Here is a 24,654-nt window from a genome sequence, read left to right on the forward strand (position 1 = left end):
GATCTTGTGGGTCCTGAAGGCATATTTGGGGGACAGTGCACAGAGAGCAGGAAGAGCTAGACCAGAGAGGAGTCGGTAGAAGTCCACCAGAAGCTGAGCTAGGTGTGAGGAAGGTGCACCAGCCCAGAGGGGAGAGCAGTTCACCATTTAGCTGTGGATAAAAATGTTGGATGTGGTGAGAAGCTCAGTGGGGCTAAGAAAGGACTTCATATGACGGAGGATGCACAGTCCGCGACTGGCTTTGTTGGCCAACGTGGAAATGAGTTTTTTCCCAGCAAATTTCATGGCAGATATTGAGACCCAACAGCGTGAGTGACAGAGGGGTTTTTAGCCGGTATTTACGAAGAGAAAGGGTGAGGGTGTGAGATTTGTCAGGATTGAATGACATGTTCAACTTGTTTGACCAGTTTGTGATTTTATCCGGTCTGCAGAGAGTGAAGAGGTGACTGCCTGCCTATCTCAGGGTTGTGATAAGAAGCAGCAGAGGGTGGGGTCATCAGCAAAAATATGGAGAGAATTTTCCAGAGAGTCGCAGAGATCATTAATGAATACCAGAAAAAGCACAGAGCTCAGAACACTGCCCTGCAGAACTTCAGCATGGTCAGGAAGAGGATATGAGAGAATTTAATTTACAGCCACATGTTGGCTATGACAGGAGAGGAAGTCAACGAGCCATGAGTGGAGATTTCCATGGATAACAATAGGAGAAGAGTTTGGTGAGCAGGGTGGGGTGAACAGGGTGCTCGACCGTATCGAAGGCATGATCTATGTCAAGGGAGACAGCTCTAATTTCCTGTTTGGCATTGAGGACCTCCATCCATTGTTGAGAAAGCAGAAGCAGCATGTCCAGAGTGGAGTGTCCAGGTCTGAAACCAAATTGATGATCAGAGATCAAGCCATTGGAGAAGAGGAAAGATTTCATATCTGAAGCAATGATGGATTCCATGACTTTGCTGATAATTGGGAGAAAGCTGATTGGTGTGTAGTTTCTGGGATCTATTTTTGCACCTTTTTTGTGCAAAGCGGTGATGTTGGCTGATTTCCAAGCAGATGGCAGATGACCTTGAGCAAAAGAGAGGGTGAAGAGAACAGAGAGAGGGAGTGAAAGAGCAGAAGAACAGGATTTTAGGCCCCGTGGGCTGATGCCGTCAGGTCCAGTTGCAGAATCCGAGTCGAGGGTTGACAGAAACTTTTCCCCCTTGTCAGGGGGAAAGGACACAGAGTCCAGGAGCAGCTGGGTACGACTGGGTATGGTGGGTACAGAGAGGGATGGGTTTGGGACACAAGATTTAGAGGCAAACACAGAGTTGAGGCATTCAGCTTTTTCACGTGCGGAGTCAGCCATGTAGCCATTTGAGGTGAGGGAGGGGATGGAGGGGGAACAAACACCAGAAACAGATTTGACCAGACGCCACCAGGATTTGGAAGAGGGAGACAGATGAGAGAGTTCGGTCTTGAGAACGGAGAGATATTGTTTCCTGGCTCTCCTGAGGGTGGACACACACTTGTTTTGGGCTTTGTGAAAGGAAATGAGATTTCCTTCCGTTGGATTTGCTTTCCAGGAGAGGAAAGGAAGTTGTTTCTGGGCAACAGCCTCACCACAAGATTCCGTGTACCATGGACGGGAGGAAGGGTGTGACAACTGAAGACGAGATGGGTTAAATCTCTGCATGAGAGAGAGCAATTTACTTTGGAAGAATTCCCAGGATGAGTTGATGTCAGAGGCGGTAGAGATGGGAGACCAGTCCAGATGATTGATGGCTGCTTGAAGACCGTGCCAGTTGGCCTGAGTGAAATGCCAGACTCGTCGCCGCTGAGGAGGCTCTCGGAGAATGGTCAGAGAGATGTCCACTTTAACAAGCACATGATCAGATGAGCCAATTGAAGCAGAAGAAGAGCAGCAGACATTTTCAGGGAAGTTAGTCATAACTCTTAACCAAGTCCAGAAGAGAATATGCTCCGTTGACTGAGATCCGGGTCAGGAAATTGACAGATTGTGTCAGTCCCAGTGAGTCGCAGAAGTCCTTTGCTGAAGAGCCATGGCTGGTGAGAGAGGTACCCACACCCAGCCAACTGACATGGTGACAATTGAAATCACCACATATGAGGAAGAGAGAGTTGGGATGGGACGATAGAAGTTGGTCCATATTATCAGACAGCGAGATGTAGATGGAGTCATCACTGTTTGGTGGACGGTTCAACACACATATGAACAAAAGGTGGGAGCGAAGGGGAAGCCGTAGCCAAAGGTATTCCTGGGGGTGAGGTGGAGAGAGGGCAGTGCAGGGTGAGTGAGGAAGAGTTTTTTTAATAAAGATAGCAACCCCACCTCCAGGACGAGGCTCAGGTCTATCATACCGGAGGAGGGAGTAACCTGGGAGAGATACCAAGGAATCAGATACATCATGAAGGAGGAAAGTTTCTGTTAAGCAGATCACGTCTAGTTTGTCAGACTCAGAAGCAACCTGTATGGAGAGATCAGTCAAGTTTGAGCGAAGGCCCCGGATGTTTGAGGTCCTTAACGTTAATGAAGAGGAAGGGGGAGCATCGGATGCAGAACAGGGGGGGGGGGTAGGGTAAGATGTGGAAGAGGAGGAAGAGGTAGGGAGAGCTGTTGAAGGTGTCAGAGATTTCAGAATAGCTTGGAGAAAGGGAAGATTGGGGCGGACAAAAGGTTTGATGGTGATTGGGCGAGGCACAGTGAGGTGTTATTTGAGGAGGGGGAAGAGTGAGGCAGAAGGTTGGGGGAGATGAAGGTGAAAGTTGGAAGGGGGAAGAAGCGGGGAGGACGCTTTGAGGAGGAGGAGTGAGAGGGGAGTCTAGGAGGGGAGGAGTGAGGGAGAGTCTCGGAGGGGAGGGGTGTGGGGGGAGTTTAGGAGGGAAGGGGCAAGGGGGGAGATTTGAAAGGGATGGGTGATGGGGAAGATTTGGAGGGGAGGGGGAAGATTTGAAAGAGATGGGTGATGGGGAAGATTTGGAGGGGAGGGGCAAGGGGGTAGATTTGGAGGGGAGGGGTTATGAGGAAGTTTTGGAGGGGAGGGGTGATGGGGAAGTTTTGGAGGGAAGGGGTGATGGGGAAGATTTGGAGGGGAGGGGCAAGGGGGAAGATTTGAAAGGGATGGGTGATGGGGAAGATTTGGAGAGGAGGGGCAAGGGGGAATATTTGAAAGAGATGGGTGATGGGGAAGATTTGGAGGGGAGGGGCAAGGAGGTAGATTTAGAGGGGAGGGGTGATGGGGAAGTTTTGGAGGGGAGGGGTGATGGGGAAGTTTTGGAGGGAAGGGGGTGATGGGGAAGTTTTGGAGGGAAGGGGGTGATGGGGAAGATTTGGAAGGGAGGGGCAGGGGGGAAGATTTGAAAGGGATGGGTGATGGGGAAGATTTGGAGGGGAGGGGCAAGGGGGAATATTTGAAAGATGGGTGATGGGGAAGAATTGGAGGGGACGGGCAAGGGGGTAGTTTGGAGGGGAGGGGTGATGGGGAAGTTTTGGAGGGGACGGGTGATGGGGAAGTTTTGGAGGGAAGGGGTGATGGGGAAGATTTGTTGGGGAGGGGTGAGATTGGATTTTGAAAAGTGTACGATTAATCGGAAACGAACATTTATTGCAAAATGAGTTTCTTGAGACCTTCGAGTCAAAAATACCTTTGAGGACGCTGAAGGAGGGGTGGAGTGCAGGAGAGTTTCAGGAATGTAGAAAAGAGGAACTGTAAGAGATTGAATTTTTTTTTGGAATGAATAGATTTGGTGAGCAAGTCGAAAGCATCCTTTTATCGAAGAAGAAGAAAAAGGTGTTATTATATATGACAGAATACAGTTCTTCAGGGGAAAGTTTATACATTTTTAACAATGAGATCACGAACAACGTGGTCGAAGAATGAACGAACAAATAAGAACAACGAATAAGAGCAGAGAAGGAAAAAAAAATTTTTTTTCTGAGTTGAGATTTTAAACAAGGAAGTATGGGGTGAAAGACTGGGACAAAAAACAGGGAACGAAAGTAATTGCAGCGCAATCGACGAACCACTGAGAGAAAAACAAAGCCTCAAGGTTGGACACGGAAGCCTATTAGGCCTCAGAATACGCGACACAAATTAACCGACGATTTTGTATGCAGGTATGAAAAATTAACACCGAGAATCTTACTAAAGATACACTATAAGTATACACACCGAAAGATAGATACAGTTATGACAAAAACACAATTGTGAAAAAATTACTTAACTTCGAAAGCATGATCGCATGGACAGCTTCGGTGGAATGTGTCCTCTCAATTGATGATGATTGATGAATTCCTATACAGCTATGGCGGCATACTCGCGCTGCTATGGATAGATACATACAGGTATGGCGGCATACTCGTGCTGCCCTTAAGCGAGAAGATAAGCCCCGCATCAACCACGTGTGCTGATACGCCGAGCGTTGATGATCAGAGATCAAGCTGTAGTGAAACGCAGGAACTCTAAGTCATGTCATAACCCAGGTGTAGTAACATCTCCTGCCCACTAAAGTGCTCTCATAAATATCCGTCCCCTGAAAGTGAGGGGCAGACCTGTGACCATTACGTGCTTACTTAGGAAGGTGAGGAAATCATATTCGAATGAGGGTTGCTTACATGTACCCGATATTATATTGTTGCGGATCCATCGCCGGCCTTCTCCCCTTACCAAGGGGGGATTAGTCCCCTTGTCTTTGACTGACCAGTGCGACCCGGGACTTATGACGTCCTTTCCGGACAGCGCGAAATAAGGTATTCAGACCAAATTCGCTATTACCTAAATACTCGCGCTGCCCTGAAGCGAGGCGATAAGCCCCACACGAACCACGTGTGCTGATACGCCGAGCGGTTGTGTGCACGCGATCCGTGCCATTATCACTTACTAGACCAGGATTCAAGCGGTTCTTATTCGTACCACGCTTAGTCAATGGAGAAATCACAAAGGCAATCAAATTGGGAAGCAAAGGAATAACAGGTTTATTTGCACTACACAATGGTTCAATAAAAAGGGGACACAGAGCAGCCTTATACAGTCTTACTTAATACCCAGGACAAACGGGCCTGTCTCACACACACACACTCACACGGGGCTTGCTGATGAGCAGGTTGATGTTCACCAGCGCATCCAGGGATGGCTTCCATGCAGCTCTCTCTCCGGTCCCCGGCACGTCCCTTGGAGTAGGTGAAGGTAGGAGCTCTCCGCATGTTGTTTGGACGCAGAGGGTTATTATGGGGCGAACGGTAGGGGGGCGGGCTCTGGTGCGGTTGGTGGTTAATCACTGGCGGCTATGGCCGTGTTTACCCGCGTGGCTGGAATATTCGCTATTCGCCACCGGCACGTTTGGCTGTGGCCACGTACTCATACCGCCAATGCCTCTTCTTCTTCCCCTCTGGCGCATACGTAATATGGCGAGCTACAGTTCAAAGCCTCAAAGCGAGCGACTCCTCAAATCCTCAAAGTGCTATCGCAAAAAGTTCTCTCCACAAGTCCTTTTCGATGCGCTCCAACAAGTGCTCACAACGCGCTCGCCCCCTCAAGTCCAGTCCTTTCGATATGCGCTCACTGTAAAAGTCCTCTCGAGGGCTGTTTGCATGGACTTATATAGCCCCGCCCCACGAACTCTCTGGAACTCACCAGATCTCTCCTTTACCACGCCCTCTCATGCCATACCGCCCGAGCCCTGATTGGTTGATGACCCTTACCATCCCCCTACTGCTGTGGCCGATCTCAACCTTCCTTTGGATTTCAAGGCCCTGCCTCGTGTTAACTCGACTCGGGACAGCCAAATGGGGCGCGGGATGGATTCCGCCAATAGAGGTGGAATTGGAGGGTGGATGCAAAATGAACGGGACCTAATCTCATGTCTTTACACAACGCAGATATTAATAGGGGAAATGGCTGATACTTACACATACTATGACATAACTAATACTACAAGTGGGCCTACGTGTTGCTCGTGGAAATAACTATGAGGGGCAATCCTTAGCATTTATTGAAGTCATATGTACAATCTCAAAACCGTAGCAATATACAGTCACTTGAAAAAGTAAGTACACCGCGTGTAAAGTTTTGACTTTTTCAACATATTTCAACATACAGCTATTTGATCTTCATTTCAACAATATTGATCGATAAAGGTGATATAATATAACAAATTTCATGAATCATTTACATTTTGTAGTCCATTGTATAATTTAAATAAACATAAATGCAAATTTTGCATGTGGAAAAAGTAAGTACAACCCTACATTTATCACTCCTTCAAATACCTAAAATTAGAATCAGGTGCACCAGCTCAGTTGCAAATGATTAGAACATCGTTGGAGAAGTTCTTGGAGGAACCTGTCTTATGTAAACCTCAGATATTTAGTTTGGTTTGCTCTTTGTTGTTGAAGTGTGCGGCGTCACCATGCCTAGATCAAAAGAGCTCTCTGAGGCCTTCAGCAAGAAGGTTATAGATGCCTAAGAGTCTGGGAACGGATTTAAAAAGATCTCCAAACAATTTGAAATCAATCATTCGACTGTCTGGAAGATCATCTACAAGTGGAGAAGATTCCAAACAACTGCGCACATGTTCAGGCCAGGCCGCCCCAGCAAGTTCAGCCCGAGAGCAGACCCCAATATGCTGAAAGAAGTCTCTTAAGAACCCCAGAATGTCACCACGGGACCTACAGGTAGCTCTTGCCACTGTTGATGTCAAAGTGCACGAGTCTACCATGAAAAAGAGGCTGCACAAATTTGATCTACATGGGAGGTGTGCCAGGAGGAAACCTTTGCTGTCCAGAAAGAACATCAGGGCAAGACTAAAGTTTGCCAATGAACACCTAGTCAACGACCAGCACTTCTGGAACAATGTGCTCTGGACAGATGAGTCAAAGGTAGAGCTATTTGGCCGCAGTACCAGAAGAGATGTTTGGCAAAAACCAAAGACAGCATTTGACTACAAGAACCTGATACCAACTGTAAAGCATGGTGGTGTAAATATTATGGTTTGGGGCAGCTTTGCTGCATCAGGGCCTGGGCAGCTCACGATCAGAGAATCCACTATGAATTCTTCATTGTACCAGAGGATGCTTGAGGATAATGTGAGGCTATCTGTCGGAAAGTTGAAGCTCAACCGAAGGTGGACCTTGCAACATGACAATGACCCTAAACATACCAGTAAATCCACCAAGGCATGGGTGAAACGAAAGAAATGGAGGGTTCTGGAATGGCCAATTCAAAGCCCGGATCTAAATCCCATCGAGATGTTGTATGGGGATTTGAAACGAGCTGTGCATGCAAGAAACCCCTCAAACATCGCACAGATGAACGAATTCTGCATAGAGGAGTGGGAAAAAAAATTCTCCCAGTCAGTCAGAGACTGGTAGAGAGTTATATGAAACGCCTACTTGAGGTTGTTTCTGCCAAAGAGGGCAATGCCACCTATTAGAGCCAAGGGTGTACTTACTTTTTCCACATGCGAAATTTGCATTTATGTTAATTTAAATTATGCAATGGACTCCAAAATGTAAATGTGTCATGATTTTTTTTTTTGTTTTTTTTTGTATACAAGATCGAGGCTCGTGAAAGAGCGAAAATATTTGTTATATTATATCGCCTTTATCTGTCAATATTGTTAAAATGAAGATCAAATAGCTGTATGTTGAAATATGTTGAAAAAGTCAAAACTTTACATGGGGTGTACTTACTCTTTTCACATGACTGTATATACCCCTGATGCTTATTAGTGTTTATGAATGATTGCTGTCCTGTATTCTTTCTTAGATGCTGTTTGAGATCGATTCTGATTAAACTCGAAATGAGAAGCAGTTGTGAGACTTTGATTTATACAACACAAGCTATTGGAGAAGAGGCAGGATTTAATATCGGAAGTAAAAATGGATTTCATGACCTTGCTGTGGTAGGCTTTGGAGTTGGCTGATTGGTCTGCAGTTGTAGGGATCTGTTTTTGCACCTTTCTTGTGTAAAGCGGTAATATTCGCTGATTTCCTAGTTGATGGCAGATGACCTTGAGGAAAAGAGAGTGAAGAGAATGGAGAGAGGCTGAGATAGCGCGGCAGAGCAGGATATTGGGACCCGTGGGCTGATGTCTTCTGGTACAGTTGCAGAATGAGAGACGCGGTTTGACAGAAACTTCTCCACCTTGTTGGGAGAGAGTGACAGAGTTCAGGGGCAGCTGGGTACTACTGGTTATGGTGGGTAAGAGCGATGGGTTTGGGACACAGAATTTTGAGGCAAACACAGAGTTGAGGCATTCAGCTTTTTCATGTGCAATGTCAGGTGTGTAGCTGTTTGAGGTAAGGGAAGAGGACCAAACACCAGAGACAGATTTGACCAGAGCTTTGTGAAAGGAAATTTGGAGAGTTTTTAATGCCGGTAAATTCCAGAATTTATTTTTTTATGAAATTTGCAATCTTTATTTGATTTAAATTGAATTACACACTTGAAAACTGTTGAACACAAATCGCCTAATTGTTACTTCCACTAACCTACAGTTTAGCAGTGCTGTACATGTTAATAGGGTGGTGTATGACGGTGATGTGGAAGACTAATTCAATAACGCTTAACATCCGGAATTTTTCAAATTAACGATCTTTAACTTCCTTATTATATTTAAATTGAAGTATACATTCCAAAGCGTACCATGTTCTAAGAACTCTCAACATGGTTGTCAATCTAATTTCCCTGCAAAAGACCGATGCTGATTTGTTCACAGGTGATATTTATCCTGCAAATGTGGAAGGCAGACAACACAACAACGATTCATCTGTCACAGAAGATTCACAATGTGCTTCTGCAAAGGAAGGTTCAGATGATATTTACATGAAAAATGGAAGTGCTTCCTGTTTAGAAAGTGGTGAGTGGAAATGTAAAAAATTGACATGCAATCTTTTGTGTTGAGAAAATATATCTTTTTTAGAAAAGTGTCAAATATTTTGCATTTTGATTTTGACCAAAAAATAAAATGTTGTGTTCTTTATTTCCATAGAACAATCCAGAAGTAATATGGGACAAATAAGGTCCAGTCGCAGCTTGACGGTGAGGAAAAAGCCATTTTTGAAGAAACAATCACGACATCAAGACTCACTTCCGATAAAATACAAGTGCATGCCTGGGCCTCGCAACACCAAGACGAACATTAAATTAAACAAATACAAAAAGGCTCCAGAAAGACGAATACGTTATAAGTGTAATGTGGGCAGAATGGATTTTGCCTCAACAAGTAACGTCAAAATACACATGAGGATCCACACTGGAAGACGTCCCCACAAGTGCTCGATATGTGATAAAGGTTTCTCTCGAAAAGGCAGTTTAAAAATGCATATGAAGATCCATACAGGAGAGCGACCTGACAAATGCTCGATATGTGACAAAGGTTTCTCTCAAAAAAGCGATTTGAAATCACATATGAGGATCCATCCAGGAGAGCGACCTTACAATTGCTCGATATGTGATAAAGGTTTCTCTCGAAAAGGCAGTTCAAAAATGCATATGAAGATCCATACAGGAGAGCGACCTCACAAATGCCCGATATGTGATAAAGGTTTCTCTCGAAAAGGCAGTTTAAAAATGCATATGAAGATCCATACAGGAGAGCGACCTGACAAATGCTCGATATGTGACAAAGGTTTCTCTCAAAAAAGCGATTTGAAATCACATATGAGGATCCATCCAGGAGAGCGACCTTACAATTGCTCGATATGTGATAAAGGTTTCTCTCGAAAAGGCAGTTCAAAAATGCATATGAAGATCCATACAGGAGAGCAACCTTACAAATGCTCGATATGTGACAAAGCTTTCTCTCATAACAGCAGTTTGAAATTACATATGAGGATCCATACAGGAGAGCGACCTTACAATTGCTCGATATGTGATAAAGGTTTCTCTCATTGCAGCCATTTGAAAAGGCACATGAAGATCTATAAAGGAGAGCGACCCCACAAATGCTCGATATGTGATAAAGACTTCTCTGAAAAAGACAGTTTGAAAAGGCATATGAAGATCCATAAAGGAGAGCGACCTTACAAATGCTCGATATGTGATAAAGGTTTCTCTCGAAGCAACAGTTTGAAATTACATATGAGGATCCATACAGGAGAGCGACCACACAAATGCTCGATATGTGATAAAGCTTTCTCTCAAAAAGGCGATTTGAAATCACATATGAGGATCCATACAGGAGAGCGACCTTACAAATGCTCGATATGTGATAAAGCTTTCTCTCATAAAAATCATTTGAAAAGGCATATGAAGATCCATAAAGGAGAGCGTCCTCACAAATGTTCGATATGTGATAGAGGTTTTTCTCATAACAGCAGTTTGAAATTACATATGAAGATCCACACAGTAGAGCAACCTTACAAATGCTCGATATGTGATAAAGGTTTCTCTCGTCACAGCAGTTTGAAATTACATATGAGGATCCATACAGGAGAGCGACCTCACAAATGCTCGATATGTGATAAAGGTTTCTCTCGTCACAGCAGTTTGAAATCACGTATGAGGATCCATACAGGAGAGCAACCTCACAAATGCTCGATATGTGATAAAGTTTTCTCTCGAAAAGTCCATTTGAAATTACATACGAGGATGCATACAGGAGAGCAACCTTACAAATGCTCGATATGTGATAAAGCTTTCTCTCGAAAAGACAATTTGAAATCACATATGAGGATCCATACAGGAGAGCGACCGCACAAATGCTCGATGTGTGATGAAGGTTTTTTTCGAAAAGGCAGTTTAAAAATGCATAGGAATATCCATACAGGAGAACAGACATCTGAAATACCAAGATATGAAAAATGAGGTTAAGAGCCCCCAAGCCCTCTCCCTCCCACACTTCTCCCTGCTCTCAAATGTTGTGGTTGTGTGCTTCCCCTTCTCTCCCCATCTTGGCTTCCGCTCCCTCTTTTGTATATTTTGTTTGTCTGGTTGATTTGTTTGTGAAATAAATATTAGCTCTTTCACGAGCCTCGATTCAGTATTCCAAAAAAAAAAAAAGAGATTTTCGAAATTGAAGAAATCTGAAATTGTACCACTGATAACCGGAGCAACAGGGAATCCGGATGATTAATAAAACTCAAACTGAGTACGTCAAAAGCATTCTGGGGAATATCATGACAAACAAACTACAGTGGAGGCTGACAGTGTACAGTGAGGTTCAGTGAGGATTCTAACAAGAGCCCTTGGAACAAAGTTATGAGTGAATTTTCACAAACTGGTTCATGAATTGTTATCGTTTACCGAAAATGGAGGTGGAGATTTTGAATTCTGGGAGAACTTCCTTTTTGCTTTTTTTATTTTTCGATTTTTTTTGTTCTCTTTTTTTTTATGATCAGCGTTTCGGAATTTTGTTTTATGTCTAATTTAGTTGCCTGTCCCTATTTGGTTATGCTCAGATGGCGTGTTTCCATTGCAGTTTGATCAGCAATTTTGAAAAAAATCTTTGCTGTAGTCCACGTTTCATTGCCATGTGTGATATGGGGAGAACACCCTTGTTGTAAAATTGTTTATCCGAAGAAGACTCCTGCCTATGTTTTTCATCAAACTTGAATTTGTGAAGAGTTTCACAATAAAGAGAAGATAGGTCCTCAAAACACAAATTGTTGTCTGTGTTATTTTGAATATGTAATGGCACATTATCATCAATGATCTATCAGTCAGTGGAGAGTTTGGAGTTGTCCATATCCCCATAAGTAATCCTGATCAAACCGAGAGTTGTTCACCAAAACAGTTGAAAGCCTTGCATAGCATTTACCATCATGGCATGACTGCACTTCATGCCATCACTGATTGCTGCCGAGCAGTTCAGTTACACAGGTCCCAATGTGGAAGTCCACACAGCTGGTTGCTCCCACATTTTTCTCAACACCAATGGTAAAGCATTGTTAATGGAGGGCATACCTTTAAATACAGACTTCCAAAGAAGAGAAAAGTGGGACAACCCCCTCCCCCGACTAAAAGGTTGAGATTCAAGTCGATGTGGCCACCGGCTAGACCAAGCAGGAAGAATTATTCCACAAACTAAAAAAACAAGTACAGATACATTCAAAGTACACAGCCCCCTTGCCAAATAAATAAATAACATCTTCCAGCATGCGGCATTGCCGCTTTATCCTCTTTACTTTATTTATTTATTGCTGCTTTATTCTTTATTGCCGCCCTCCCTCTTTACCCTCTTTACTTCCTCTCTTTATTTTTTCCTTAATTATTCAGTTGGAGCCATGTCTTGTGTATAAATAAATAAGTAAGAATGCCTCAGAGGGAAATAAGTGCTATGAGTAAGATCTGCTCTTTTGTGCCTTTCTTGATGTTTGGTTATTGTTTGATGTGCTTGTAAATACGTGCCCCATTTATTATTGAATCTTGTGTGCTTCTAAATACGTGCCTTTTCTTTGGTATGTGGTTTTACATCCTGTCCGTTTTTGTCTCATTTCCTAAATGGCTTGATTTAGTGTGTACAAATAGATAGACCGGATGTTTTGCTTCACCGATCGCTCATGCCACTGGCCATAGTGCACTCGCGGTTCTGCTCAACCATATGTAATGAATACATATATGGGTTCTCTCTCACATAGTTCATTCTCACAGCACAGTTCCTCCTAGTGTTGGTGCATTTAACTTTGCCATGTCACATGACCTTTCTTAGTTCATCTCAGCTTCAACTTGAGTTCCTGAACAAGTTACTGAAAACAGGTATCTTTACCTCTGCCATTGAAGGTAGAAGGAGGTTATGTTTTCACCTCAATCTGTTTGTCTGTTTGTTGCTTGGCAAAAAAAAAATTTTTAAGACAAGTATGTTGATCTCTTTGGTTTGTGTGTTTGTTTGTGTGTTTGTTTGCTTGTCTGTCTGATCATTTATAGTTGCCTACAGGTAATTTCAAACAGATCTTCAGGAAACTTCACCAAGTGGTGGAGTTCGTGGTCTGACAAAATCCTCTATATTGTTATGATTTTGGGGTAGAGGAATATCTAGATCCAGTTAGATCTGCATACATAGGTGTCCGGCTGTCGTGATGGGGAACCTCACTTATAATTTCTGTGTAGCCCGAATGTTGGATTAAGCTTGTATCTTCATCCCTGTTATGAGGGGGTGGGGCATGCTAATTAGTACGGGGATTATGGGTAAAATTCCCATGTGTGTCGTTCCCTCTGTGAGCATCCCAGTGTCCCTTATGGCAATATATCCCATAGGCATAGACATTAGATAGGCCCATTAGCGCACTACACATTAAATAATTCCCCCACCGCCACAATGACTTTGGAAGAGCCAACAGGCAGCAGCCACGCAGTATGCCACCATGGGTGACAAACATCGTGCCAGGCAGGCTGAGAGCCACGCCCAGGAGAATGTGTAATTGGTCGGGGAAGGGACAAAAAGCTTCCCCGTAATTGGGGTGTAAGAAAGGTAAAGGAACAGCACACTGATTGGCCACCGACCGCTGACACCTCGGCCAATCAGTGCGGAAGACGCAAACATTTGGCCAATCAGTGCGGAAGGCGCAAAACGATGACTTAGAAGCAGGTCGCTGATTGAAGGACAAGCGCCGGTGATGTCAGAAGGTGAGAAGTAAACGAGGCACTGGTTGGTAGAGGGAGAGAGCGGCTGTCACACCGCAAGTGACAAAACGACTTGCTCGCCGGCATTTTGGTTCTCTCTTTCCCCTCTTCTCTTCCCTTGGCCTCTTGCTCCTGACTGTTCCTTCATGTTGGGCCTTCTCTTGCTTTGGTCCTGGTGGAGGAACAAGCAGTTCGGACAACGGTGGAGAGAAGGAACGCCGTCTATTCTCTTCCTTACCTTGGTGTACGAACGACGAGCGAGGCTTGTGTTGGAGCGCTGACGAGCCGGCGCGTCAAGGGCCGCTCCGTGCCAAAGACCAGGCAGTTTGCGCCAAACAGAGCTGCGTCGGACGACGTGCTCGAGCCAGACAATCCCTCACACTGCCAGATGGAGATAAGCTCACATTCACAAACACTCGACAAGACAATTATTTTATTCAATCTCCCTTTGTCTCGTATTTGAAATGTGTGTGGGGACGTCCCAATTTAGAATTAGTTCTTCCATCGCATTTCCTTTGTATCGGGTTCTGTGTCATAAACCTGTTTATTTTTGTACATTTTACCTCCACGTTCGTTTGAGTTATTAATTTGCAGGTTGAAGACGCTGGTGCGCTCGAGCCATGAGGTTAGAGCTCGCTGCTTCTTCCTCCTCCTTTTTGCCCGTGCTTGCATAGTCAAATCCGCAATTGATCGTCGCCTCGGAGTTAAAGCACGTTCAGGCTATCCGTGATCCCACGGTCTTAACCAAGAGGGTATTCACGCGCCAATATTTTTCATGTCAAAAGGTCAACATAGGCCAAAGATCAACCACTTTTTTTTTTCAAATTTCTAAAATCCTCAATTTTTATCCGATTTGACCTGAAATTTGAATCGGATTTTCATATCAGCAAACTGAGTTCAACCAACAACTATTTTAGAGATCAACATCGGCCAAAAGGTCACCACTTTTTTCTAATTTATAAAATCCTCAATTTTCATCCGATTGACTTGAAATCTGAATGGGATTTTCATATCAGCAAACTGAGTTCAACCAACAACTATTTTAGAGATCAACATAGGCCAAAAGGGCAACCACTTTTTTCTAATTTCGAAAATCCTCAATTTTCATCCGATTGACTTGAAATCTGAATGGGATTTTAATATCAGCAAACTGAGTCCAACCAACAACTATTTTTGAGGTCAACGTAAATCACAAGATCAACATAGGCCAGATGGCAACCACTTTTCTTAAAAATTAAAAAATCCTCAATTTTCATCCGATTGACTTGAAATCTGAATAGGATTTGCATATCAGTTTACTGAAACCAACCACCAACTATTGTTGAGGTCAACAACTGCCAAAAGGTCAACATAGGCCAAATGTCTAAAAGTGTCAATTTTCATCCGATTAACTTAAAATTTGAAGACGATTTGCATGTCTAATCATTGAATTCAACTCCTAACTATTTTTGAGGTCAACAGAAGCCAAAAGGTCAACATAGGCCAGATTTCTAAAATCCTCAATTTTCCGATTGACTTGAAATTTGCATCAGATTTTCATATCAGCTAACTGAATTCAACCAACAACTATTTTTGAGATCAGCATAGGCCAAAAGGTCAACATAGGCCAAAGGTAAACCACTTTTCTATTATTTTGGGCCTTCAGTCTTATTGGTGTATAAATATGATGAAAACGTATTGAAATGAAAACTTATATAAGTCTTATTGGTGATGAAAACCTCTCGTATCTGAGAAATCGTAACTTCCGCCATTTGCTTGCCTTCTCCAGCAAAGGCCTCACGCACGTACAGTGAGCCTACAGCCTTGGGCAGGTTCTGGTTGAAGTATTGTACACATCTGTGCCATTGAGAATCTTCAACAGTTCCATATAAGTAGGGGGCCCTACATATAAGTAGGGGAATGGCCAATAAGTACACCCCTACGAATGGACAAATACCGACTGGAATGGCCAAACACTCAGACAACTGGACCTGCAAGCTAGAAGACATTTATCACTACTTCAAATACCTAAAATTAGAAGCAGATGCACCAGCTCAGGTGCAAATGATTAGAACATCGTTAGAGAGGATCTTGGAGGAACCTGTCTTATTTAAACCTCAGCCATTTAGTTTGGTTCACTCTTTGATGTTCATGTGTGTGGCGTCACCATGCCGAGATCAAAAGAGCTTTCTGAAGCCTTCAGAAAAGGTTATAGATGCCTATGAGTCTGGGAAGGGATTTAAAAAGATCTCCAAACAATTTGATATCAATCATTCGACTGTCCGGAAGATCATCTACAAGTGGAGAAGATTCCAAACAACTGCCATCTTGTTCAGGCCAGGCCGCCCCAGCAAGTTCAGCCCGAGAGCAGACCGCAAGATGCTGAAAGAAGTCTCTAAGAACCCCAGAATGTCATCACGGGACCGACAAGTAGCTCTTGCCACTGTTGATGTCAAAGTGCACGAGTCTACCATGAGAAAGAGGCTGCACAAATTTGATCTACATGGGAGGTGTGCCAGGAGGAAACCTTTGCTGTCCAGAAAGAGCATCAGGGCAAGACTAAAGTTTGCCAATGAACACATAGGCAAAGACCAGCACTTCTGGAACAATGTGCTCTGGACAGATGAGTCAAAGGTAGAGCTATTTGGCCACAGTACCAGAAGACATGTTTGGCGAAAACCAAAGACAGCATTTGACCACAATAACCTGATACCAACTGTAAAGCATGGTGGTGGAAATATTAGGGTTTGGGGCAGCTTTGCTGCATCGGGTCCTGGGCAGCTCACCATCAAAGAATCCACTGTGAATTCTTCATTTTACCAGAGGGTGCTTGACGATAATGTGAGGCCATCTGTCGGAGAGTTGAAGCTCAACCGAAGGTGGACCTTGCAACATGACAATGACCCTAAACATACCAGTAAATCCACCAACGAATGGCTGAAAACAAAGAAATGGAGGGTTCTGAAATGTGCAAGTCAAAGCCTGGATCTAAATCTCATCGAGATGTTGTGTGGGGATTTGAAACAAGCTGTGCATGCAAGAAACCCCTCAACCATCGCACAGCTGAAAGAATTCTGCATGGAGGAGTGGGCAAAAATTTCTCCCAGTCGATGTCATAGACTGGCAGACAGTTATAAGAAACGCCTACTTGAGGTTGTTTCTGCCAAATGGGGCAATACTACCTATTAGAGCCAAGGGTGTATTTACTTTTTCCACATGCGAAATTTGCATTTATGCTTATTTAAATTATACAATGGACTACAAAATGTAAATGTTTCATGATATTTGTTATATTATATCACCTTTATCTATCAATATTGTTGAAATGAAGATCAAATAGCTGTATGTTGAAATATGTTGAAAAAGTCTAAACTTTGCATGGGGTGTACTTACTTTTTCACGTGACTGTATATGCAGAACTCAAGACAGGTGTTACGTAGCCCAGATTGTCATCTCGGGACAGCTCAGATTTTATCATCCCTATTCCCTTTGTGTGTCAAATGTCAAACACAGTTCATATGATTAATGTTCATTAATCCATGGTTTGCGTGCCAGCTTGAAAACAACATCTTGTGGGGTTTGCAAACTTTCTTTACAACTGTAACATTCCAGGCTGGGTCACTCAGACAACTGGACCTGCAACTCTCATAGCCTCAAGCATAAACATCGTCGCAGCAGTGCCACACGAGTGGACTTACAACTTTTTCTCTTGCTTCAAGCAACAACATTCTCGACGTGGCCTGTGATATGCCTTAGCTCCAATTACTGTACCTGCACTCACAGCTTGGTTAGTATATACTGTTGCCGAGCAGGAAACATATTTATTTAGTTTAAACGTTCAAAGTTCAGTTTTATTATCTTCGTTCTGATTACAATTATTTTTATTCTGCTTAGTAAATAATGTCTGCTCCACAATTCGTCCATTTTGTCCTTGCAGGACAATTATGCTTGTTCTGTAGGACAAATCCCTGTCTGCAATGAAATTGTTAATTTACATCGGTCTTAGTCAAACCAGACCAGCGCTCCATGTGAGGCTGTCAATTCTGGCAGATGAATGCAACCTCTAGATCTTTGGGGTGCCACCACATCCTCTATTAAAGAATGAACCATGGAGTTGGAATGCCTGGAAGTTCCACCAGAGAAGAGACTCTCCATCCACCAAGGGTAATTACCCAATTTCGTGCATATCAACATCGACCTCCTCCTGTCCCTTTTCAAGCACGCCATAGGTCTCTGTATATCCCTCGAGAAGTACATTTGGACGTTGCATTTATTCTGCAATTTTCGGTTCGGTATCTCCTCCTGATGAACTTTCCATATCTCCTACTGCATTTTGATTCCTTCTTCAAGCCCACCGCCGATGAATTACTCCACTCATTAAACATGTTTCCTTCCTTGTCAAAATTACGTCCAGTGTCGTCAAAGCCATGCTTAACCTCATGCCCAATCACCATACCAATGCCGCCGAAGTTCAGAGATTTTGGTTGTCCCTTTGAAAAAAGGTCATTGCAGAATTCCAGCTGGGAACACTATATGGTTGCGACTGGGCAAATAAAATGTGTTGACCTCTGCAGTGTTCCCAACCCATGCCTCTTTGTCGACAGGTTGTCGAAGTTTTACGAGATTTTTCTGCATTGCAGCTTTGTTATTCACCAGAATGTTTTCAAAGTAAGTATCCTCTTCATAAGAAACTTGTGCAAAGTCGTCGTCCAGTTTTGGATTATCATCGAGCAGGATGTAGTCTGCATAATCAATCCATTCCATTATGGCTTCGGCCTTTTCTTGAGCTTTGCTCTTTGTTTCCTGGTCCATCCAATTGATCTCAGCCAACTTCTTGATGAAAACCTCTCGTATCTGAGAAATCGTAACTTCCACCATTTGCTTGCCTTCTCCAGCAAAGGCCTCACGCACGTACAGTGAGCCCACAGCCTTGTGCAGGTTCTGGTTGACGTATCGTACACATCTATGCCATTGAGCATCTTCGACAGTCGTTCCATATAAGTAGGGGGCATTACAAGTTTGGGCGTTAGGGATCATTCAGGGGGATTCGCTCCCATCGCAGCTTGATTGTTGCCTGGAACAGGTTCCCGGTTCTCTGGATTCTCGATCATCACTTCCACAGCACGTAGCGTGTGTCGTACTATTACTTGTAGAGGTTCATGTACCACCATTGCTGTAGCAAACCTTTTCATACACACTCCGATCAAAGCTTTACAGCAGGATATTATTACAACAACGAGCATGACTCGGCGAGCTCCGCGTGCCTCACCACACGTCTTTTCAGAGGGATAGGCATCTTTGACCATTTCGGTGTCTTTTGGGTCTTTTGAGTCTTCATGGTGTTTTGGGACTTCAGGGCCATTTGGGTCTTCAGGGTCTTTGGGGTATTTTGTGTCTTCGGTGTCTTCAAGGGCTTTTGGGTCTTGAGGGTCTTTTGTTTCCTTTGAGTCTTTAAGAGTCTTTGGGGTATTTTGGTTCTTTGGGTATTTAAGCGTTTAGTGGATCTTCTGGATCTTTGGGGAGTTTTGGGTCTTTGGGGTATTTTTGGGTCTTCGGGGTGTTTTGGGTCTTTGGGGAGTTTTGGGTCTTTGGGGAGTTTTGGGTCTTTGGGTGTTTTGGGTCTTCATTGCCTTTAAGAGTCTTTGTGTTCTTCAGGGTGTTTTGGGTTTTCAGGGTGTTTTGGGTCTTCTGGGTGTTTTGGGTCTTTGGGGAGTTTTGGGTGTTTGGGTTGTTTTGGGTCTTTGTGGTGTTTTGGGTCTTCATTGCCTTTAAGAGTCTTTGTGTTCTTCAGGGTGTTTTGGGTTTTCAGGGTGTTTTGGGTCTTCTGGGTGTTTTGGGTCTTCAGGGTGTTTTGGGTCTTCAGGGTATTTTGGGTCTTGAGGGTCTTTTGGGTATTTTGGGTCTTCGGGGTGTTTTGGGGTCTTCAGGGTATTTTGGGTCTTTGGGGTGTTTTGGGGTCTTCAGGGTATTTTGGGTCTTTGGGGTGTTTTGGGGTCTTCAGTGTATTTTGGGTCTTCAGGGTCTTTTGGGTCTTCAGGGCCATTTGGGTCTTCAGGATCTTTTTGTGCCTCAGGGCCTTCAAGGGTATTTGGATCTTTGGGGTGTTTTGGGTCATTGTTGTGTTTTGGGTCTTTTGGGGTGTTTTGGGTCTTTGGGGTGTTTTGGGTATTTGGGGTGTTTTGGGTCTTTGGGGTATTTTGGGTCTTTGGGGTGTTTTGGGTCTTTGGGGTGTTTTAGGTCTTTGAGGTCTTTGGGGTCTTTAGGGTATTTTGGGTCTTTAAGGGTATTTTGGGTCTTCAGGGGTCTTTGTGGTCTTAAGTGTCTTGGCGGAATTAAAGGGTCGTCAAATGTCTGAGGGGTCTCAGCAGTCTAAACGTAATTAAGAGGGTTAATTAAGAGGGTGTTCATTTTATTTGAAGAAGAAGAAGACGTTTCCTTCGCATGTAAACATAACGACATAACCATATACGTTTGCTCTATTATAATGAGAAGATGGCCACAAATATCATCAATCCTATGAACACCCAATTAAGTATCCATGCTCCCCATTTCCCCATTGATCCCTTTTAACCATCTGATCTATAATTGTTTGGGTGTGCAGCTTCCCTTCCGGACACCCTTTATGTCTATGATCAATCCTTCCCATATTATTTTACCCCCCCCCCCCCCATCCGTGTCAACCCACACGCTCAAATTACAGACAGCAGTTCCCAATGTCTATGCCTATGCAACAGGTGCGTGCCCCCAGGGACACCGAAAATGTTTCTATTTGTGGGGTTTCGCAACTCCCGCACCACCTACCCCTAAAATGTGTTCCCCAAACATTCAAAAGTTTACTAGGTGTCCCACATTTACATATTACTTTGCTACGGTGATTGCATTTGCCTTTTACATGGACCCATCTCAACCCATCTGGAAAATATCTCCAATAACTCCATTGGACATGCATGCTGTCACAACACACATCCATAATGACACTCTTTGACGTCACGATGATTATGCCTCGGCCCACATTATTACGTCATTATAATACTTGTGCCAAATTTGATTTAAACCCATTCAGCTGTTCTCAAGTTATCACATGTTTACCTGACATGGCCTCTGACTCTTGGCCTCTTGACCCCAGATTTTAATCGGTTCATGTTTACCTCATTATACCTTCCTGCACCAAGTTTGACTAAGATCCCTTCTCAACAATTAAGCTCCCAGACCATTAAAACACCAATCTCACCGATCTGCACGCAATCGAGTCTTCTCTCAACACCTTCCACATCCATGGCCCATAGAAGGGTCAGACCCACATCAATTTGGGAGACCGCACCTCAAGAGATACTTTTACACAGATGTTCAGAATTTATTATTCGTATGACCATGAAATTATTTGCCACCCTTGCCAGAGGAGAGATTAACCCACTCGGGCCCGTTTGTTTGTTTGTCTATCTGCTTGTCCACACAGAACGAGTACACTTTCCTCTGCAACTGTTAGTCCGATTGACAAAAAAATTTCACCACAGGCGAAATTCCACCTGTAAAATCTTATATGATAATTATGACTTCTTCGGTCATGTGGTTTGGTGGCTACAATTCCAACAAACATTTTCCCTTAAAATTATATCTCTTAAACCGCTTCATTGATTAATGCAAAACTCCCAGGCAATGCAACAGTCGTGAAGCAGAACACGCACCAAAATCCCAATATGATTGGCCCCGCAGTCCAGCAGCCAGGAATTGTCGTTGCCTGGGAAAAGAAAAACCTCCTCCCTCTTCTTTTTCTCCAGTCATCTGAAAAGGTCTTCTCCAGTCATCTATGAATCATCTTACTGTTTGACGTCAGTAACATCCTGTTTATTACTTGCGTTGTCTATTGCCCAGAATGCCAGTGATAGCTTGCCTTCTCTCTATCTCAAACAACCAACAACGGCAGACAGGACCATTCGAGAGACAGCACACCCAGTGATGGTCAAGAACAGAGGAGAGTAGGAAACGGTCTCGATCCCTACTCGTCCACAAGAAAAACCTTTGTTGTCTCAACAGATCTGTCCATTCGTAGACATAAATAATACCTATGAGAGGAAACCCCAATAATCTATTTCTACCTTATTTTGAAACATATTTCACAGATTTTCCTCCATCAAGCACTGATTTGAACTCCATGGTTTGCGATTCATCTCCGGTAGCCAGCTCTTGACAACACACAAGACAACTGGTTTGAATTGATACTTCACCACCCTTGGCACACCCCGAACCTAAAAGCCGCACAATGCGCCAACCTTGTCCAGGTGTTCAGCTCACACAAGATCCACAGATCAAGCCGAGGAGTGGAAAAACTCCTATTATTTAATTTTTCAATTATACCAGCGGCCGAGCAAGGTACCCATCTGAATGGTTCCATCCCCAGTCAAAGGCGAATCTGCACATGGCGAATTCACGAATATCAGAGTCAGAACAGAGAAACCCTCACACCATTCCTTCATATTTATCCTTAATATCTCTACAGCATTATTCCAATTATAAATTGATACTACTAGCAACAGTACCTCCCTATGGGCGGGGCTTCAATTGGGAGGCCCAAATGAAAAGGCAAAATATCAGAAATTGAAGGTATTTTTTATTTTAAACGATTTATATAAACATCCGTTAAATCATATCACACGCAAATCATCAAAATCTAAACAGAATTTGTAGAATTTCAATAAAAGCCACACCACTGTTCATATCGGTAAATATTATTCCATCGTGTTTGGAAAAAATTGGAAAATTGGAAAAATTGGAAAATTGGGGAAAACCTGGAAAAACAATATAGACTATTTTACTCCAGGGGCTCCCAGGAATACCCACCCAAAATTTCGTTGCGATCGGTTCAGTCGTTTTTGCGGTACCTGGGAACAGACGGACGGATGGACAGACATTTGGTGAATTATAGTAAGATAACAAAATACTGTGTTAAATCACGATTGTATTGAGGTCTTAACGGACACTTTTAATCTTGGCTCTCATAGATCGACACAACCATCGTAATCCGAGAACTTTTTGAATCTGCGTATGTAATATTTTTCGTATTAAGCGATATCTCTTGAATGCATTATCCGATCTTTACGATTCCTTCACACGATTCATTCAAATCTCATGTTAGATCTGCGTGGATATTAATTACAAATGCACACAAATGCACATCCACTTTCAAACATCTTTGAAAATCCTTTTTTTAATCCCCACAATCGGACCATCCCCCGATCTTTCAACATACCCCATGTAGTGAAATTATACCAAGGTGAACCCAGGGTGTGCTCGCTACAGAAGGGGCGTCTATAAGACCCGGGACAACCGGGGCGCGCGGACACTCCAGCGGAACTCACTGTGACATAGTCCTGTAGTTTGAATGGTATGTACGCCCCTAAATGCTGCGCTGACTGTCCTCTCTGTTGGACCATTGCTATATTGAATCGACCATTGCTCATGAAATACTCTGATTTTAATGCCTGTTGCATGCATGTATTCTTACAGGATGTACTACAGATCTAAATGATATTAAACCTACCCATAGGTCAAGTCGTGTCTGAGCTTGATTTTCACGACATTTAATATCATTTAGATCGCCGGAATGGCTGACCACAAGATGATCGTGGTACCGATTCTCGGAGCCGACCCTCAAGCTGAGGGATCAGCATCGGAGTTCACTCACTGGCTCAAAACGCTGGAGAATTACTTTGCTGCTCACGAAACAGAGCCCACCGCAGCGATGAAGCTGTCCGTGTTACAGTCGAAGGTCTATCACACCGTTTTCCAGAACATTTCTCGATTTGGGACGTACGCTACGGCTCTAGCCGAGCTGAAGCGCCTCTACGTAAAGACACGGAGCACTGTGCACGGCCGGCATCAACTCTCTCAGCGGCGACAGCAACCATCTGAATCGATCGATCACTTCGCGCAGGAGTTGCGCTACCTGTTGGCAGACTGCGTGCAGGACGTCCGGACCCACGAGCAAGTGCAGGACGACTTGCTCCGAGATTCATTCATCTCTGGAATTAATTCTGGAGTCTTGCGGCTCCGGCTCCTGGAGGTCGCGGATCTGACATTTACAGAGGCACTATGGCTGGCACGCGTATACACAGATGCCCGAGAACAATCCACCGCATATAATCACCCACGAGTCGTGGCGGGGACCTCGCAACTCGCGCGACCGGAGAGGGCTACCGCCGAGGATACGGAGGAGGACCCGACCACTACGGCCGAGTCTCTGGGAGCTCCTGAAGCGGACTCCGCTTCCGGCCTCACTGCTGCCGCCGCTGCCCTGCCACGGCCTGACCGGTATGCAAAATGTTATTTTTGCGGGAATCGGCAGCACGCTCGCTCTGAATGCCCGGCCCGGGAGGCTACATGCCACCTGTGCTCCACCAAGGGCCATTTTGCAAAGGTCTGCAGGAAGGCCGCTCGGGGCACGCGTCCCCGCGCGACCTTGAATGGGCTCATCACGGAGCCAATGGATCGAGCGCCGGACGGGGCGCCTCACTCGGCTTTGAAGAGCCGCTCTCCTTCTCGCGGGCCTCTGGCTACACGCCCGACCTTGGTGAGATACACCGGGCCGCCGAAACAAATGGCGCGAACGCGACCGGCCACAGCGCGACCGACCTTGACTGGCGTTTGAACGCCTACTTCAAACAAGCGACATGCTCCTGCTTTGGAAACTCCTCTCGATGTGCGGCAAACGCAGCACGTGACTCGAGCCCCATCTGACGGCGGCTTTTACGAATTACATGCACCCACTTTGGCATATGAATCTGCAGACGGCAGAGATCTTTCTCACGTGACGCGAGCGCCATCTGGCGGCGGCTCTTACGAATTACATGCACCCACTTTGGCATATGAATCTGCAGACGGCAGAGATCTTTCTCACGTGACTCGAGCGCCATCTGGCGGCTGCTCTTACGACCTACACACACCCACTCTGGCAAATGAAACTGCTGATGAGTCAACTGACTTCAATGCTCCTGCTGAGGCCCAACCTGCCGACGCTGCCCGAAGGATTGCAGCCAGCGTGGGATCCACCCGCGAGGCGCGATCTTCTCGCCCGGCCGGTGCAATACCTGCCGGGTCTGCCGGCCTTGCGCAGGCCATC

The 24,654-nt window shown here is 44.5% G+C and overlaps 1 protein-coding gene and 1 pseudogene across 1 annotated transcript in view; one reads left to right on the forward strand and one right to left on the reverse strand.

Moving 5' to 3' along the window:
- Positions 1-17,284, forward strand: part of LOC144888368 (uncharacterized) — a 94,681-nt gene extending 77,397 nt beyond the window's left edge. The window contains exons 3-4 of the mRNA XM_078766078.1: positions 9,260-10,299; positions 17,151-17,284. Of these exons, the coding sequence (XP_078622204.1) occupies positions 9,260-10,299; positions 17,151-17,284 (1,174 nt within the window). The remainder of the gene's footprint in view (positions 1-9,259; positions 10,300-17,150) is intronic.
- A 468-nt stretch (positions 17,285-17,752) lies between these two features.
- LOC144888369 (membrane metallo-endopeptidase-like 1 pseudogene) lies at positions 17,753-18,575 on the reverse strand (annotated as a pseudogene).
- Between the last annotated feature and the right edge of the window lie 6,079 nt (positions 18,576-24,654).

The sequence above is a fragment of the Myxine glutinosa genome, chromosome 1 (assembly GCF_964187855.1).
Source record: "Myxine glutinosa chromosome 1, kmMyxGlut1.1, whole genome shotgun sequence".
Lineage (NCBI taxonomy): Eukaryota > Metazoa > Chordata > Myxini > Myxiniformes > Myxinidae > Myxine > Myxine glutinosa.